A 20,937-nucleotide genomic window follows, 5' to 3' on the forward strand; every position below is an offset into this window, starting at 1 on the left:
CTCTCGGGAATGTCAAGGATTTTTTGCAGAAATATACCGTTTTCCCGTTCGACTGAATTTCATCTTTTTTCTATGGAGTGTCACTGTTTTTTTTTTTTTTTTTTTTTTTTTTTTTTTTTTTTTTTTTCTGGTCGCCATTGCCAAATATTTTCTATTTTGGAGATTTTTGGGAAATATCACGTGTTTTTCCTTGAGGACGTTTTCACTCTTTTTTTATATAAAAGGTTATTTTTCCTCTCGTAAAAAAAAAACAGATTGGATTTTAAATAGAATTTACAATTTAGTATATAGATCTAAAAGAAATTTTGAAAGATGTAAGAATTAAAATAAAAAAAAGAACGAAATAATCCTGTTTTTAAGTATTCAACAAGATTAATTCCTTTAAATTAAATCATAATTTCCATTTATCCTTAAATCCACAATTTTCAAAGTCAGAACTATTACATAGAAAATCCATTATCTGAAATTGATCCAGTCAATCTGCGGCAGTGTTTTGAAGATTTTCAGGCAAACAACTGAACTATGCATATGAAACAATATTTTTTACTGTAATCACAGTATTTTTCAAATGCATAATCAAGGAAGAACCTGTACGGTACAAAGTCGTCAACTGCTTCAGCCTTCTTAGAATATAGCCTTCTACACATTTAACAAGCTCGCCATGACACAATTTTTTTTCAAACGCTAATGTGTACTTATGTTGTACAATATATGACGTCATTGAATATCTCGAGTGCATAGGCGGCAAGATATATTAGCTCATTGCGCATAGCTGCCCCAACGACAATCAATTTAGTAAATATTGAAGCTAACTGTTTCCAGAATTTAAAGATAGTAAAGTAAATTAGCTGTCGGCCGTGCCATTCTGACCACGTGGATAAAATTTAAGTTGAACCCAGACCTAATTTTGAGAAAAAAGTTAGTTAGAAGTTTCCTTTATAAATAAGATATCGATACAGCTAACAAACGTGTAAAAGGGGGATTTTTCTATCACCGATTAAAATAAACAACCTTCACGTTACCGGTTACGGGAGGTGCGTTATATTTATTAATTAAAATTTTGATTTCTTTTCTGTGCAGATGATTGTTTGTTAGAATACACGAAATTATTGACGACTGTCGAAGATCATCAAAGGATATACGTTTGCTCACATTCAGTTCATGTTTACACCGACTCAGTTAATACAATTGTACAAATAAATGTTACGCAGAAAATTCAAGAATAATAAGAGAATCTAGGCCTACAAAATGTATCTCACAAAAAAAAATATCATATGAAGATCTACAGATCAATTCAAACTTTGGATTCGAAATTATTTAAAAATGGCACGTGCAGTCGCATTAAGGATGTCTTATAAATACAGCGACAATGAGATTTATATGCCATTAAATTACAATTTTAGTAGTTTTTGGAGTGTATTACAATTAGCCACCGTTAAGGTAGCTTTTCGGCCATGTGGTAGAGGCTGCTTACTTCGAATCACTTGCCTCTAAAAGCCGGTGGCTCGAAACATCCTTAAGTATTAGAGTTCTTTAATGTTAGGAAGCCATCCAGCTGGCTTTCGGAAGGTCTTTCGATCCACTTAGGTTTTCCTCCGTGGTGAAATAATGCCCGGCCTTATTCCGACATCAAAAATAACACGGCATATTCATGACCGCAGTGATATTCTGTGTATATCTTGCATTAGTCACAAGTGATGGCAATTGATACCGTCATTTTTGCCAGATTATATTTTCGTAATGAAATGGGAAGATGTATTTAATAAGCTATTTATACACTGTACGGTAAAGTTCCTGCAAGTACGAAATTTTCGACTGAATATCTTTATAAAGTTTGAATTGCTACAAATCAGTGTTGTCGGAAACACCTTTTTGCGTTCAATGTGTTTTTGGTGGAATTTTCATTATGAACTGCCTCCTTTTGTAATAGAAGTAAATGTTTCGTATAGTACTTTTTGGCGAAAAAAAACACGTGGGTTTTATACCATCGAAAATGAAATAACTGACGCGCTTGAACAAAACACCCCACAAAAGGTCATATTTTTATATATTTTTTCTATAGATCTACCATGCCTATCAATAGCACAAACATGTTTAACATGCCGACACTTTACTTCGGATTTCACTGAACGGTCGAGCATGAGGATGGAATTAATGAAATAGGTATTATGTTATTATGAAGAATAAAGGCAATTATTAATTTGTTAACGTAGTCCCTTATATTGGCCGTTGCATTAAAGTGGAATATGTATATTTTAAGTTATAAATTGCATTGAGGAATAATGTTTTACCCAGATAAAAAGTATTGAGCACAGAGGTAACAGAAAGCACCATTTTGTGCACAAACATTTATCCTATTTAAAAACAACCCTTTAACAGACTGTTATCATCCGAACCTTTAGTCCGATTGTAAACAACAGTAACCCAAGATGAAAATTAATAGCAGAGCTAGCGGCGCCGCGAAGCGGCGCCGACAGCGTCGCATTACGGTTAGACGTGTGAAAAAGAAAATGAATAAAACTGTGTACAGACATTACTATCGAGTTGAAAATTAGTGGTAAGTTTTTGGAATCGGTGTTGTTGGGGTTTCTTCCAGTACGCAATGCTCATAGTAATTAATCAGTAAGACTCAATAGACGCTTGCTGTTTACAGTTGACAAAAGCGTTTCGCTTACTGCTTTGAACGTTGAATAAAAATGTAAATGAGCGGCTGATAAAAAGAATTTTAAAGGGCAAAAATACATTTTCTATGAAGAAAGAAAGGTAAAATACAATATTTTCAATGTGAAACGATTTTCGTCACGCTGCCGCAACCGAAGTTTATTATATATACTTATATTTGTGGTGATGACGTCATACTTCCACACTGGTACAGTGGTTAGCGAGGTCGCGTTGAAATCCAAAGGTCGGGAGTTCGATCCTCACCAGAAGCGTCTTTTTTTTTTAAATTTCTTTTTTATTTCAGTTTTTATTTTATTAATCATGTACTGGCACATTTTTAAAATCTCATAGCATAGTTCTACATAAAAACTGTATATATTCAAGTAAAAGTCTAGTTTTGTTGAAAAAGTATAAGTTAAGTCTTTCGTACTTGTTTTAGAAAACGTTTCATGATGTTTCAATGTAAATGTGCTACTGGCTTTTATGGTGTGGAAAGTGAGATTCAGATAATGTTTTTCTCATTGGCAATAACTTTTCCATGGTTGAGTGGAAATGCTATTATTGGGTGTGACACATGCTAGATTCAAATGATAGTCAAGCTCACAGTTTAGAAGTAAAAAAATTGTGACTTTTTTTAATGTATTCAGCTCACATAACATGGCACAAATATTCATCATAAGATGACATGTAAAATTTATTACTCTGACTTCAAGCTCAAGATCAATGTTATATATAGAAGCTCCCTTTGGTTAAATCCATCCCTTTAGACCAGGTTAAAATGAAACCAGATTACCACATTTTAAAATCTTTTGAAGCGTACTTATTCCAAGATATGATAAACTCATTTTATGTCTCTGGTGTCGAGGAATTTAATCCATACATTGGCCATGAAACTCACATATATATAAAACTCTGTTTACAGCGACATGGGCATTGCATCGGGACTTTAATCCCTTATTATTTTTTTCTGGAGTTGTTGCCCTTTTGGACCTCGAAATAATTGATCACATTGTGAACTCAAGTCCTACAGTTTCCATCCAACCGAATTGAAACATAGTATACATCAACAGCTTGAAGTAGATATGTACATGTTGCCCTGACTTCTATGATCGATTATTTTGTCTGGAGTTGTGGCCCTTCTTTGACGACTAATAACAACTACGTTGTAATTTCCTACATTTCTCTTCATTTCAAATAAAACTTGTTAAAAATCATGAACACTATGCATACATACGCATTTGTTTCGTGCTCAATTGTTTTAGTTTTGTCTTTTTACTTAAAAATATTATTGAGCCGTCAGTATACTATGTTATTGATTGAAACATTTTTTGTCGATACAATTATAGTTGTCTTTGCAATCTCCGTGAAGGAATATTGTCAAACTGTAACAATAAGGGAAGTAACTTGTATTTGCGTGGACATGCATAACTTTGTTATACTGCAAAATAAAACAGTCATAAATTACTTTACTTGTTGTCCCTTTCATCCTTTTTATCGTTATAGCACAGTCATTCACAGAAGACGCTGTTTACTAACACTTTTTGTTTGTGAATAATTATGTTCTACCTAATTATTTAATATATAAAGCTAATCCTTTTTCTTAGACCTTGTGTTAAAAGAAATCTACATTCGTGTGTCTGTTATCAGTCTTGTACAGAAATGCAAGGTATTACAAGTTCACAAAGAAGAACACAGCTAGGTAGCTTCAGTTTCAGTTGTCGGTATTTTTTTTATAAATATTGCGATTTCGTGATTTCTTGACGGTACTGCTTTATAACACCACATGAATATGTACCTTATTCAGAGGAACAGCTAAACTATAAATGATATTGGTTCTACAGATTTATCCTGATACGGTTTTCAAACATTTCTGAGATAAACCCGAAGGCCTTGAAAAGACATCCAAATTAATGCTCATGTTTTTAGCCGCGGAGTGTCCTATACTCATAAAAGTTGCACCCAACAATTAGGGCGATAATATATTCACAAAATTCAGACTAAATATCCACCAGAGGCCAACACTGAATTCCTATATATCAAACTTTTGCAGGGGAGAACATCCTGACTTCTACTCCCTCTGTGAGCTATGCGTCTCGCTGGTGACACCTTCGTTTTAAACTGGTGCCTAATCCCATCAAATAAAGTTAATTTCTGGATCCGAACTTGCCCTTAGGTATGACAAAGGCCTTTTAGGTTGCTGTCTAGTGCCCGTATTGCTTCACCTAACCTTATGTATCCGAACGCTATTTGCAATGTGATATGTTTTTCCTGTGAATGAATCTATCCATCTGACTCGTGGAAATCGTAAGGTGTACTAAACTGTGCGCATGTTCAGATAGGCACTCCTTCATATACTCCTTTTGCAATATTTAGGCATATCAACAACGTCAGCGGAGAACATAAACTTTGTTTGTTGTCAGGCTTATGATGAAGGCATGCTAAAACCCCTATTGGCATGACAACATTTATTTGATATAATAGGGCTCCATCAGGTTTGAATAGTTTAAATTGCTGCGATATGTGTCTTGCACAGCAAGTACCATTTTTGCGTACAGATTGAAAGTTGACAATGACTGGTCTGGTAGTCAAATTATTCAAAAGACGTAATGTTCTCGGAAGTTAGAAACTTTAACAAAGTTTAGAACGATAACGCTTTCATTTAATCAAATAGACTGTTTGAAAAATAGTAAGGTAGTTCAATACAGCACATGATTTAGATTTCGTTTGATGCTATAGAATAGTTTGCCCTCCCCCAAAAACTTATTGAAATACTTTTTGACTGTACTATTGGAATAGTGTTATTTGATCTATAACATCTGTCGAGAATGTGACCATCGGGATAACGAACTTTCACTTAAGATAAACGGCGTGAAGAACTATCCCAAAAATAATCCTTTATTATATTTGGCGGGAATCGGACGCGAGTTCTTCGTGCAATATTTATAGTTATAGCAACTAAAAAGTCATGTTAACAAAGGACGATGAAAACAATTGTCTGCAGCGTTCAAAAATATACTTTTGTATATAATAAACGTAAATTGTCAGCTTCTTAATAGCAGGTAGGGTAATTTAAAGAGTGGCAGGAACTAGATACCTGTCTTGTCTGTCTATTAATATATTTTAAATGGACTCCGCATGTATTTTGAAGTAGGCCTTGATTTTGAAAAAAAAAAACATGACAAATTGTGTTATCGAATTCGTCATCGCACGACTTATGAAAACGTCACAGTTGTAGTTTATCGTTCCAAGACGAATCCATTGGTATTTGTTCAATTGCAAACACGCGAATCTAACTTATTTATAATTTAGACCAACTTTTTTCCGATAGAATGAACCTTAACAGTATAGCATTTAATTTACTTTGAATTTTATAACCAACGTTTTCTCCCGATAGAATTAGTTGTAAATTGTAGGTTTTCGTATTAAATGCTAAAATGCTTCAGATGCTGCTTTTATCAAATAAGTTGTTTAAACAATACATTAACTCAGTAAATCGAAAGAAGGTTACTGCATTGCAAAGTTAAAACTTTTTTATTTTTATTCGTAGACAAGCCTTATACACTTAATTTATCAAGGCAGAAATTGAACGCTCTAGTAGTCCTACCTTCTTATTTTAAATCACTTTTTAATCAAACACCCTCATAAAATACTAACTAACTCGGTATTTAGAAACTAAATAGGAAAATTGTTCGGAAAAAAACAATGGTATTGCATGATGGCAGAATCAATCTTTTCCTCAAGATTGATTTGTCTGTAGGACATTTCTCCATTGCATTGTTCTGCTGAAATCACATGACAAATCTTTGCTTGATATTTAGGTTGTATTTTTTGTCACGAAATCATTGCGATATTGAGCTATTTTGGATTGAAACTAAATTAAAAAAAGACAAACTTATTGCAAACTTGCTTTGATTATGGATGCAACTAAAATGTATCACATTTTTCACGGTTTGGTGAGTATTATTGTTTTCTCAGAACTTCATATTTACAGTCAAATAGTGTTAAATAAGAGCAGTTCAGTTTAAGTGTTTAATTTGTTTGCAGATCAGAGTATGAAATAACAAGTAAATTCGATGAATTGGTATCCCCCGCCGAAAGGGTTTGTGGTGAAGAATGGCAAAAAAAATATGTCCCGCAAAAAGTTCAGGATGTTACTAAGGAGCAAATGATGTCAATAGTTAAAATCAATTTAACAGAAAATGAATGCTTTTTTTGTGGGGGGAGGGGAAGGGGCAGCGGGGGTGACCGGGTGAGGTACAAAACATCACATGTTCATTATAAATATTGATGGAAAATTAAAATGAAAAAAAAAAATTGGTGGCGGGATGCATGATCGGGTGGTGGGCATGACTCAGCGGGATGGAGGAGTGAGGTGGGGGAACAGTACAACTTTGCATGTTGATAAATATTCATGGAAGGTTTGAAAAAATATTGATAAATAGGAAAGACATTTTTTCGGGGTGGGGGTGAGAGGTGGGTGTGACCAAGGCAAGGTGGTTACCAGGTGTGGGTACACAACTTCACATGTTTATAATAAATGTTCATGGAAAAGAATGAAAGAAGTTTAATGAAATTCTACATACTGGTTGGTTTGTTATGTACAAATCTGTAGATTTTTAACAATGAAAGGGCAATAACTCTTAAGGAAAATTGACCAATTAAAAAAAAATGACGGGCCCATAAACGAAGTATGTTTTGTCCGTAATTCATTTTCAAGTTTCATGAAATTCAAACCCGCTTGTTACTGAGAAATGGCTGCAGACGTGGATTTTTCATTAAATTAAGGGCAATAACTTATATAACAATAAGGGAAATTGACCAATCCAAAAAAAAACATTGACGGGCATCATTGCAGTATTTTGGTGCATGTTTATTTTAAGCTTTATGAAATTCTACCTGATAGTTACTGAGAAATGGCTGCGGACAGAGATTTTGGGGCATTTTTTTCATTAAATCAAGGGCAATAACTCTAAGGGAAATTGACTAACTCTCCATTCCGCCCCCCCCCCCCCCCCCCCCCCCCCCCCCCCCGCCCAAATAAAAAAAAAACTTGACGGGCATCATCGCTGATTGTTGGTTCATGTTTATTTCAAGTTTCATGAAATTCTACCTGCTAGTTACTGAGAAATGGATGCCGACGGACATTTTTAATTAAGTCAAGGGCAATAACTGTAAGTGAAATTGACCAATCCAAAAGAAAACTTAACGGGCATCCATGAGGTATGTTGGTTCATGTTTATTTCAAGTTTCGTGAAATTCTACTTGCTAGTTACTGAGAAATGGCTGCGGACGGACGCACGGACTGACGGACGGAAAACGCCATTTCAATACCCACTCCCGATTTCATCGGCGGGGGATAATAAAACTGGGCAAATAAAACAGAGCTGGGGTGGTCTAATGGATAAAGCGTATGTCCCTCAATCAAGAGGTCGAAAGTTCGAGCTCTGTCAGAGGCGTGTTTTGTTACTGAAGAGAGACCGTCAGCCGTAAGCTAGTTGATTGCCTACGATGGCCCTTTCACATCACTTTTCTTTACCTTTTTAGCTTCAGTTAGGATAACTGATTGACAAATATATCGTGACAGACATTTTTTGAAGAAAAACATGTGACCCGTTATCATATGTGATTGAAAATGCAATAAAACTACCAAAACTGTTGGTATTAAGCCGAAAATGGTATTTATGCACACATTTGAAAGTCTGGTATATTTTAAAAAATAAAACTAATACTATCTTTAGATAAGTTTTACTTACTGTTGCATTGCTGCGGATTAAAATAACGGTTTTGTGTTTGTTTTGCTCTTCATACTTTATTTGCAACGGTTTTGCGGAAGTCACTAAATGAGGATGGAGTGGAGAAGTGGTGGAATTGTCTGAGGATGGGGAAAAAACAAGGATGAATATTCAACAGCTATGCTCAAGAACTTAGCTTCTAGTTCTATAATGTTTTATAAAAGATGTATATTCATATAAGTTTGTCTTGTTTGGATGTATATCAGTAATTTCATATTCATGTATAATTAATTAAATTTTTAATAGTTAATTCAAGTAGTATATTTTGTTGTTTTTTTTTAATTCGAAATCATAACAAGACCATAAGAATTCTAAAGGTCCAATGAGTGAGCTCAATTCTGGAGTACCTAGGGTAAAACGAAGTACTTTTAAAATGGACTATAGTAACTTTAGATATTTATATCACCATGTCAGTTTTTGACCATGCATGCCCTAGAAAATGCTACAAACTGCGAAACTTCAAAATTTAATTTAAATATTAATTAGTTTAATATTTTGGTTTTAATTTAGTTTTCAAGTTTCAAGTTTATTCTATATCAAGGTTTAATACAAGCACGTGATAAAAATAAGAAAAACACAAATTGAAAAACAGTAGCAAGACAAGTGTAACAAAATGAAACAAAACAGAACAGCGCATGTATTATTCAAGGAATGTACAAGACTAGATGCGGAATGAATAAACCCACAAAAGTTGCGCTATAAAATGCCCAGAATGAAAAAGTACCTGAAAATATCTGTTAGAATTTACAATTGTGTCAGTAGAGAAGGAGTGTTACTAATTAAAATAAGCTGAAAATATCATTACAAGATAAAGCGAGTTTAACAAGTCTAGATTTACTTCTATCATTCATGTTATGAGCCCACTTTACTTTAAAGAATTTAAAGTTTGCTTTCTTAAAAAATCTGACTAAAGCACTTGATCTTCTAAGCGTAGCGTAATTGGAGATGTACTGTAGTCAGATTGCTTTCTTAATAGGAAATCTATGATAAAGTCCTAGCAACATGTAACTGTTACCGAAATGAAACTGGTAATCAGAATGCAATGTTTCAAACTTGTTAAAATTATGAATCCATAGTTGTTTGTATATTTGGAATGCATTCTATAAAACACTTTGAAGGTGAGAATAGAGCAAGATAAATGAAGTACAGTCAAACTTGTGTTAAAAACCACCTGTGGACAGAGACCACCTTCCTCTAAATAGTCCACCTGTTTTGTTTTCCATTTTAAAATTTACAGTGTTTTTTTCCCCTTTGAATAAAGACCACTACCCAATTAAGACCACATATTACCTCTCCTGAGGGTGCTCTTTATAGACAGGTGTGACTGTGCAATAACAACAATGATTTTAAAAATGATGTTGATGATGATGATGATAGAAGTATTAGTAATACTACTACTAATAATAATAAAATAAACGGGTGCGCACTTCATTTTGATCATGTATACCAATTTCTATTTCAATTGGATGGAAACTGTTGGAGGAGCAGAGCACACAATAAAGTATAACGGACAGACAGACGGACGGATGCATATTTTAAAAACTCAATGCTTCCCGGGATTCTGCATCAATAGATTTAAAATAGAAAAAGTGGAAACTCCACAGGTCGCTCAACACAACAAAAACGAAAATGTTGCAGGCTCGGTTTGATTGAGCCTGTTCATGGACGGTAGTGGAAATGCATTCTACCGTCCACGCCCTCTAGCCCCGGGTTGAGCAGAACTCAACATTTACACATGCTAAAAGTACAAAAAAACAATTTAGAGACATCCGCAGATGTGTTCATACGGCGGTGCACATGGAACCTTCAATGCTACACTAGTGTGTAATTCCATGAAAAGCGGGGTATGGTCCCCAGTTAAAGTAATAGGTTTGCCCTAAACGAGAAAACAATGAGCAGAACTAAACAAACTGAATTTAGAAAGGGGATCTGAGGTTATGGAGCCTGCATATCACAGGGAAAAAAGCCAAAAGACAAAATTAAAAAGCAGGCACCATATCCAAGGGGTGATTAAACAATACCCAAAGCTATGAAAGCAGGAGTATTGGAACCACCCAGGCCGAAATGTTCATGCAGAGAAACTAAACAGTACCAGTAACACGACATAAAAGTCGTGCTGAACGATCTGAGAAGATCGAAATATAACAGCCCTGATTGAATGTACGGGGAGACTTTTTACGGCCGCCACACGGCACAGACAACGCTGCTGTGATAATAAAATAGAAAAAGTGGAAACTCCGCAGGTCGCTCAACAACAAAAACGAAAATGTTGCAGGCTCGGTTTGATTCTAAAGCGGAGTTTTTGTGATAGCCCACAAAAGCTTGTCATAAAGGAAAGTTAATCATAACCTGTCTTCATGACAAGCGCAGAAGCAACATGAGAGGAAATGACGAGAAATGTCATTTAAGGGAGATTATTCACAGCAAATAGAAACACGGTGTATACAACTTTTATTCTAGAAAAAGAAACTAACATACAACAATCAGCTTTGAAGATTGCATAATATCATTCTTATATATCTAATCAATCGTAAGTGGAAATACTATACAGATTAAATTTTTGCCTCTATCGTCACGTACTTCCCACTTTGCAGCAAGGCGAACCTGAAATATAAGCCACAAGGAAGTTAGGCAATATAGTCAATAAATAGTAGACTTAGCAGCTTTGTCAACTAATTACATAAAATGTCATAAAGCTGAGTTAAATGATTGAGTTAACTATTAAATTAGATGACAATAAAAGGGTAGTTATTTTTTGTAGGTACTCCATTCAAAACAATCAGTTTACACCTTTCTTTTATTAAATCAGAGTCCTCAATTTTGCAAACATTTAATATCTAAAACTGCTGATTTGGATCTGTTTCTTTTTTCAAAGTAACCATATAAAATACAAAAAACAGGGTTGTTAGAAGTATAGCGTCAGACTCTGTTAGGAAACGAAGAAGAAATTGAGCATTCGCATTCTTTATGTTTCCTTATGTTTCCTTAATATCAGTACAAAATTTCATGTCTCAAATGTCCTATATACATTTTATGTCTTGTTCTGTCCATTTTTAATAACTTATTCTTCATCCTAAATTTAAGCATGGCTTCAATACACTTGTACCTGTGGGGCATCAGATGGACATGTTACACTAGCTTTGTACACCGCTGATTGTCCGGGAGTCAAAGGACATGAAACGCCATTGCCACAAGCGCTACTTGGTGAAACCTGGAAATTCTCTGGCACACCAGCTATTATACCATGACATATGTTTGTTAAATTCTTGCTGTGTTCCTCTGTATTAAGTAAAATAAATTCGAATGATATGGCAAAATCTAACAGGACACCGTCATACACCGATATTTCAGAAACAGCAGTGCAAAAAGTAGTAGGGTAAATATGTTTTCATGAACTTAGCAAACAATACACCAAAGTTTTCTTGAATAAGAGTATGAACTGCTCCATTCCAATATGTTACATAGTAATTTTATTGTGTATTATTTCAAACTATGTGTGACGGAACGTGAGATTTTTGGTATAGATATAGTTTGAATGAAGATCACATTTTACATTGATCTGACATATTGACATTTTCTGAGTGTAAGACCAGAATAAGGGCGTTGTAATGGAAGATATACCAAATTTTTGACACCATGTCTTCATCTAAAAGTATCATGACTAAGGCAGAATATTCAAATGTTGACTCCTTTAACCACTATTATAACAACATTTAAAGACAATTTTAAAGCAATCGCCCACTTTATGAATTTTCCTTGTTCTTTTTTACTGGTATAATAAGATTATTTTATAACAACACACTTTCACTGAAAGAAAAATCGTACATTTTGAACGACAAAGTTAATTTTGTATGTACAGAGTATTTTTTAATAAGTTAGATAGTAATATACAAAATGTTATGTACATTTTGTTTTATGCCACACTTCAGCAATAACAAAATAGCTTTGTATATCTTTCAAGGAGAATAATATAACTTTAGTACTAATGTTGCTGTTTTAAACAATATATATTAAAAAAAAAAGACTAAGCCAGGTCCGAAACTCGCACAATTCATTAATGAACAGATGAAACATGAAACAGTGTATATATGACTTGACACATGTACATGTCATACATTTCAGAACGACGTAACCTAGAGTCCTTTAAAGGAGCATGCCCCCAGATTTGGCTAAAGAATAATCTTTCTTTCAAATTGAAGTTTGGTCATATTATGAACATTAGAATATGAATTTTTGTTTCTAAAATATTCTAAAAGAAGTTCCAAATCAAGAAAAAAGATGACCGCGTCGGGAATCAAACACCGGACCGCCGCGGCAATGAAGACATTTTCCCGTCGTCGTAACCAATAGCGCTATAGCTGAAGTATGAATAACGAACTCAAAATGTAGATGTTTATAATCGATACAGTTTACCTGGAGTAAAAGCGTGACAAACGCTTTTCGATTTTCATCGTAAAAAGTAGTAAAAACAGCAAATTCTCATGTGTTTCCGTAACATATAGTTTGTCAGTAATTTAAGTTTTAAAGCCTTCTTAACAAATATAGCATTTATTTCAAGATATCTAAAAAAATGTTGTTGTTGTTGTTGTCGAACGAAAAAAATCGTGTTCAAATAACATGCACTTCTTTCACAATAATAACTGTATAATAAACTTATTATGATGTGGCAGTTGGGTCAAATAGGTCCAGGGGTGTTCAAAGATAATCTGTCATATAATTGGGTTTATACGGAAAAGTTTATATTAGTTTCCGATGCCTTTGTCTGTATACAACAGGAACGGCGTAACATATAAAATTGCAACGAAAATATGTCATAAATTAAATTTACTGAAAGAATATTATGTGACTGATTCTAATTAGAATTTTCATAATGACAAATGTTCAATTGTGACAAAGTATTTGCACAGACAGAAAGATATTATATCTACATTTAGCCTTATGACACTATGCAACGTTAAATTTTCTAATAGATAAAATATTTATAGATAGTAATTAGTAGGCAAAATAGTCTAATGGGTTAAATGGACGGAAGTACCGTTCATTACCCTGACAGGCGTAGGTTCGGAATCTTGATTACTCTTACGTATTCTGACTGATTTTTAAGTTAGGATTAGATTTGATTATTATGTATTACTCATACATATATGTATCAGTTATACGTTTTCAAGATGTATTGTTTGATATTATATATTGATTTTGCTTTGTATTGTTTTGTTGATGCTATGTCTTTTTAAAAAAAATGCTTTATCAAAAATGCAGTTACAAATAGCTTCAAAATTTCACAGCATCGATGCTGAAAAAAAAGAGATGCAATTAAAGATATTCATAAAAAGTATTTATGCAAATATTTTACAGTGTCTCGAACTCTAAAATACTGGAAGACGAGCGTGCTAGCCCTCTGCGATATTAAGTATTTTCCATTACTATAGTAAATGTTAGATTAATAATAACTCTGTACATCCTTGTTGATTTACCTGTACTGGGAATTCTAACACGACCAGCAAATTACCTTTATACACATAGGAGAAAATCAATCAACTGTTATTTTGTGATAACCCAGCGCGTGCAAAGTTATGACGCTATCCTCTATGTATAGAATGATACAGGTGGGTAGCATGAAGTGTAGTTCATGACACAGAAAAGCAATTAATAATTTTCTAACACTGTTGGTACTAGTATGTCGTGTTAGTATCAAGTTCCCAACTCTGATTTATTGTAGATACCCGAGTTTTTCGTTCTTATGCGAAAAAATACATCACCCAGGCATACGGCCTTCATGATATATTCTTACGCATAAGGACTCAAAACACGGGTTATTCTACGATAAACCACGCTTCGAAACTTCTCAGTGTCGATTGTATTTAGGTTTACTGCCACATTATCAATGTTTATTAACATTTTATTCAAACAGGTACTCACGCGCTGTGAAGTTTATATTTGTGTAGTAGGTATTTCCTCTGGTTATATGACATGGCTCTTTGTCACATGGTTCCAAAGAGATTGAATGGATGCTTCCATGGCCTCCTGTTTGCAAACAAAGTACATATTTTCATTAATTAACATATCATTTTAATTAACATATCATTTTTGGCTTTTACTAGCCAACTGGGATGTCGTTAATGATAGATTCAAACTCGGTTTACGTCAGGTTTTTCCAAGATTCATGCACGCGCTGTGGGTACAAACAAACCATTCTATGAATAGATTGCACTATGTAGCATTGAAAATAAGTCAAAATATTGAGCTTGCACACGAACACAATTTCACTTTATTTTATTTATTTTATAAATCCAATACATAATAACGTTAACATATCTGTCTTTAGTAAAAAGTATCAGTTTGGCTTGTCCATTCAAAGAAATACATGATGTGTTAAATGTTAAATTTTAATAGTTTATATATATATATATAAAAAAACAAAGAAAAAACATGCGAAGTTCAGGACCAATAGATTTTTGAGGCCAAGGACTTTAATTACTCAATCATGAAGGTCCCAAACGACTGAGAGAGGAATGTTTCCAGGTAGTGTCGAGTATTTCGGCTTAACTGAAATTTTCACAGAAAGTTTACGTTTTAAGTCTGTGTAATTTTGTTTCTGATTATAATCTAAAAACAAGCATCGTCGGATAGCTACCAGTCTTTGTAATCGTATGAACGACTTTGTATTATAACAAATGTAAACCAAAGAATGCATGCAGTTTAATCAGAATCGATTTAATAGTTCCCTGAGAGACACAACATGTCCCAATGCAAATCATCAAGTTAATGCTGTCAGTTATGCAACCATTCAACATCATTTGAATAAAAAAAACTGCGTAAGTGATATTTATTTTTGAATTGTCGGCTTTAAAACAAAACCTTAATGTAAATGTTTGATTTGGAAAACACAGCTAAAACTTACCACAATCTGTATATTGTTTTAACAACACTGCACAACTACAGCCAGCAACTACTGATATTACAACGATATGTAGGAACTGCATATTGATTAATGAATTGAAGGTAACCTCTGATGGACGGCTTTTATACGTTCCGTCTAAGGTCAAACACTTTTATCTAAGTCTCTAAGTCAAACACTCGCGGCCTACATGTCATTTCAGCGATATAAATTCTGATCTTCGGTGAAATGACTCGCGTCATATGGCGATATGTGGTACCACGGACATTATCCAATCAGATTACTCGGCAATACATGTATTTGGCATTGTCTCTCTAGTACCCCACAGCACATTGCCGTGCATTCAGTCATAGAACAGAAGAAGTTGAATAAAGGGGAACAGTACTGGTTTTGATCTAAATAATGAACATTTTAAAACATAGTTTTGAAATAATTAAAACGGAACATCCAATCATCCCAAATTACAACGGTTATTGCATAATTTCATAATATTATATTTAACATTTGAATAAATGAAAAAGGAAAAGGGATATTTTAAATGGCGCATTCTTTAACTCTGGTTATATAACAGAAACAGCCATGCCCGGTTACGTATGAGTTGTTTTTTTCTATATAGTTTACCCAAACATTATATGTTATATTTGGTCACTATTCAGCGAGTAGTAAGCTGCAGAAAGAGGTTTCCGCTTGAATTATGCCATTCATGCATTAACAATACCGTAAGTTCTCTACGATCATTTATGGTGTCACAAAATGTCTGACGGACGTATCATATGGCAGTTTGCAGTGCTATCAAAAGCAGTACACAAAACTCAGTCTGTCTGAAACTTACAGAACGCTTCCTTTTCAATATTACTCTATCATTTGCTTTCATTTGTCCTTCAATTTTCGTTAGTGTACTGAACTTCATAGAGTACAAAAAAACTATTGTTGTTAGTAAACATGCTTTAGTGCCATTCATCATTTTGCAAATACAATTTACTAGACAATATCAGCAGACTTATTCAACTTAATATTTTGCTTTGAACCTTACCCGTATGTAGTGTCAACCATACCTTTGCTGCTTCTATTAGTTTTTTGCTAAGTCAATATTTCTGTGTTATCATTATATCATGTCATTCTAAACGTGTTTTGACTTTCGAAATTTTCCCACTGCATCATTCAACCTTTTGCTGAGACAATGCATTGCTTCTATAACATAACTAACTTAGCTGTTTTGTTTAACATGCGACAGTAACAGTTTTCTTTCTCTGATGCACATTAATCTTCGATTACATACTTTATCGTTATTTCGTGCCATTTAAGCATTTTAATCGTTGGCTGTATTAATTGAAACGATTTTGCTTTAATTTTCGCTTTGCCATTTAAGCGTTTGTTGCACTATTACAATGTAAAACATGTAGCGGTGCCATCCATTTACTGTATTTTCGACATTTCTCAGTATCAATTAAATTTCTATGGTGTCATTCAATTTTCCTTGATTAACGTGATTAAACCTTCTACGGTGTCATTTCAGTTTCCTAAGCGCTATTTTGTATTCGTTTAATCTTAAACTGTCAGCCTGTGCAGTATCATTTAAACATACCCTTTTTCTGTGCAATTTAATCTTTCGCTACCTCAGAGATTCATACGGAGCTCATACAGTGATATTCAAAATTTATTTTACATGTTTATGATTTTAAATTCATATTAATGAAATTTTATTTGAAGAAAACGAAATACAAGTAATGTATCATTTAGTAGTCAAGAAATCTCACTTTGTTGAAACGAAATATTACTGCGGTTTTAAAATTAAAAAACTAATCTGTATTTTTTTGGTATTATCTACTTTTCATTTCGTAAAAAGCGAAATAATTTTCTAAAAAATGAAATAATACTTCGATTTTACGAAATTAAAAAAGAACGTAACATCCAAAATGAAAGTGTGGGGTGTTACTGTAAAACTCTATAGATTTTTGCTAAGACTTGAAGATTTTAAAGAATCTGACATCTTCTGTCCATTTAAAACCGGGATGTATACTTCTGATTGTTTTTTTTCTGCATAATATGTACATATAATATTGTCAGAGATAAATCGATAGCAGAAAAATCTAAGTAAAACAATCGGAATATGTTATTTCAAATATTATACCAGTAAAACCATTACATTAACATAAATAGTATGACTGCAAAGATCTAATGTATTGTTGAAAGGATACCGTGGGTCATCGGCCATTTCAGACGTTTTATTTATTGAACTAAAACAGGAGACTCAAACTCATCCGTTGCAGAATTCCTATCATAAAATGGTTATGTAATCAAAATTTGATCTGGTCGTAAAAAGAAATGAAAATGTTACACCATTTATAGAAATAGCAGTTTTTTTCTAGTCATTAAAGAGGCCACAGCGCACTCTGTAAGTGATTTAACCACCGGCGTCTATAATTGATAAATATGTTGATAAGGAGTGTTTAGAAATGTAAAATTTGTACTTCATTGTTCATACAAAATAAAAAAAAAAATTACTTCAATTATCATCTGTTAATCAAATACACATTATACGAATTGGTAAAAATGCATACGCCGACTGTTAAATATTGACTTCTGACACTATCATATGCTTCTAGCCTACCTTTTGAATGCACAATTTTCATTTAGTATTTAAACAATACCCAAATAGTTTTGAATCACATATAAACCAATGTGTAAATTAACATTTTACAGCAGAAACTGGTTTGTATCCGTTCTTATCAAGATGTTGTTTTTTTTTGGAGGGGGGGGGGGGGGGGGGGGGGGTTGTTTGTTTGTTTTTTTAATTCTAGGCCAGGGTATATGTTTTTGTTTTTAAATAAAATCTTTAATTTTCGTAAAAATATGTCATCACTTTTCGAAAGTTTCAAATATATGTATTCCAGTTGAAGAAAACGTGGCAAAATCTTTTTATTTAATGAAAAATTAACATTTTAAGATTAAAATCCAATAAATAAATAAAAAAGATAACGGTTTTTTGCAAACAATCTGTACTTGATTTAAACTTACTTTACTTTCTTATCTATACACTGTTCATAATGTAAACGTATTGATGCATTACATGTGTAAATAGACCTTTACAACGGACACGGACAATGTACAGGTACTATGTACTATGGTCAAAATCTGGGGGATTTCTCAAAACATAAAAATTGAAAAACATAACCGCAGAGATGCGTTTTATTTTCTAAGACACCAAATTCAAATGTTTTTGCCTAATTATCAAGACACAGCATATTTTTATAATTCTTGACAGTGTATACTCTGCTAGAAATAAGTATTGCCTGTGTAAGGAGAACACAGACGATCACACATATAATATCTACATTTTACGAAACATTACCGAGTTCAGTTTAATAAAATATCACTTTCCTTTAATTTTACTTGTTGCCTGCCATTTGATAAAATAGTCTTTTAGCTTTGTAAATTAACGACATTTAACTTGTCAGTCTGACAACAATCAACCCAATCAGTAAAACAAATTTTGAACAGTTGATCTTTTTCATCTTAGCGGCCAAAAATACATTCTTAAGGTGGTTTTAGCAATACACCAAGTCTGGTGACAATATGTCTCAATCAGAACTAAATTCATTTCCCGGTAGCTGTTTTTCTACGTAATAACCAAGTTTGGTGAGACTAGTTCAATCAAATTAGTATAGTAAATCGGTGAACAAGATTTATCGTTTTAGATACAACAATCTTGACCCAGGCAACCTGAAATGAATCTTAAGCTGGAGTTTTTATAAGCATGTAATATCCCAAGATTAACCTCAAACGTTTGTCTCTATTTTAAGTATCAAATAAGTTTAAAATTAGCTGCAGCTGCCAATATATCCAAACCTTTTATGATTGGAACCATATACCCGTTTAACTGAAATTCTGTTTCATGTTGTTACAGAAGTAGACTTTCTTTATAACTTAGCGCCACCTCGGAAGTATCATTAGCTCTTTCTTCGACTCAACTCACCTCGTTTGCCACCAAAAACAGGTGGAGCCAGTGTTTACAGGCCGTGTTACAGCTCATTTTGTTTCTAATTTTTCCTCCAACACACTGACACTTACACACTGATCACAAAAATATGAGTCATTAAAATAGATAAAATTTGTATTATTCAAAACACCAAAACCCTAAACCCCTCATCCTCCCACAGCCCCCTACCCCACCCAAGATACACTTCTACATCGACCCTCAGTTATTCATTGTAATTTCTATTCATATTCCTTTCTTTTATTCAATTATTTGTGTTTCTTTTTTTTTATTGTTTCAGTACAGCCTACCCTTTCCCACATAATAACAAATAGGTCAAAGATCTGTATTTTTTCTACGCATTGACTGCTTTCTGTAAAATAGAAAAAGTGGAAACTCCACAGGTCGCTCATTAGCCTATACAACATGCTACTTTAATGGGCTAAACCTTTATCTCACTATGCGCTTTTATATTCTTAATACAAGTTCCTAAAACATGTTTGAGAAAACCCCCCAAATTTGAACGAAGTACAGAGTACGTTTACATTTACATTCCCATGTCCGTGTCCGTGATAAAGGTCTAATAGGAATGCTACAGATATACCTGTATAAATGACCGGTTAGTTTTATTACAGTGGGTACTTGCTGATTCAAGTACATGTACATGTCTGTATAGCTCTGTTATAAGTGATAGCAGATACGTGTGTGCTGTATAACTTTATGATTAAGAAAAAGCAGTCATCTTATCAAGGCCGTAGGGTTCTCGCTGGAGATACGTACCAGTGGCAAAGACAATATTTGGCTAAACCATGTAATAAAATGTATCCGAAATCAGCTGTGTCGGAAAAAGTTAACTCAGGATGAGCCTGACTTCAGTGACTTCAGCCCCGCTAAAGATAATATTGTGCAAAACAGGACTGAAGTTGTGGACAAAACACATTCGAAATGTGTCATTTGTAGGACTAAATTAGAAGCAGGCCGCTTCATAAAAATTTCACCTTATGCTCGGCTGGACCTTTTAGTTCGTTTCCGAGTCTAGCCATATTTGTATATGCCATCTGCATGGAAAGTGACACATCACACGGAATGTGAAACCGTCCCTGATATGATCTGCAAAGAAAATACTGTTCTTGACCTATGCATCACAGGCATATCAATGCCAACTGTTATTTGTTTTGGATAGACTATAGTCAGGGTCAGATAAACTGCTTTGCACATATTACCTCTTTGTTGTGGTGTATAGGCCTAGTCCGCCACAAAGAACAATATTCAGTTCAGTTTACACAAAAGGAAGAACATGAAGTAATGAATACGTGTGACATTTAGTATGTGTCTAAAAGAAATAAGTAAAAACGCACAGAAAAAGATGAAAAAAAAGCGGAAATGAAAAAAAAAATATATAAAAGATTAGAAAACTGAAAAAATAATAATATAAGAAAACTGGAAATAACTTCCTCATCGCTAGTGGCGTGCGCGTCGCGAAGAGGGCATGAAGTATATTACCTGATGTGTTGCTAGTATTTTACACCACACATTTGACAATCCACTGCAACAAACAACCTGGATAAGTCAAATCCAATGACAATTCAACCCAACAAATAATAATGATT

At 33.7% G+C, this 20,937-nt stretch overlaps 1 protein-coding gene across 1 annotated transcript; it reads right to left on the reverse strand.

The window, feature by feature from the left end:
* Window positions 1-10,887: 10,887 nt before the first annotated feature.
* On the reverse strand, window positions 10,888-15,488 carry LOC128555144 (NPC intracellular cholesterol transporter 2-like). Its single transcript, XM_053536672.1, has 4 exons — window positions 15,355-15,488; window positions 14,373-14,477; window positions 11,560-11,732; window positions 10,888-11,057 (listed from the first exon to the last, which is right to left on the reverse strand). Exons 1-4 carry the CDS (start codon window positions 15,434-15,436, stop codon window positions 10,974-10,976), a joined length of 444 nt encoding a protein of 147 aa, XP_053392647.1. The 5' UTR covers window positions 15,437-15,488; the 3' UTR covers window positions 10,888-10,973.
* Between the last annotated feature and the right edge of the window lie 5,449 nt (window positions 15,489-20,937).

Source organism: Mercenaria mercenaria, chromosome 1 (assembly GCF_021730395.1).
Source record: "Mercenaria mercenaria strain notata chromosome 1, MADL_Memer_1, whole genome shotgun sequence".
In the NCBI taxonomy this organism is placed as follows: Eukaryota; Metazoa; Mollusca; class Bivalvia; order Venerida; family Veneridae; genus Mercenaria; species Mercenaria mercenaria.

Coding starts and splice junctions, on each gene's coding strand:
- LOC128555144 (XM_053536672.1), bottom strand. CDS start 15,436: ATGCAGTTCCTACATATCGTTGTAATATCAGTAGTTGCTGGCTGTAGT. Junction 14,478..15,354: donor AAAACAATATACAGATTGTG/GTAAGTTTTAGC, acceptor GTTTGCAAACAG/GAGGCCATGGAAGCATCCAT. Junction 11,058..11,559: donor GTCCATCTGATGCCCCACAG/GTACAAGTGTAT, acceptor CTTATATTTCAG/GTTCGCCTTGCTGCAAAGTG.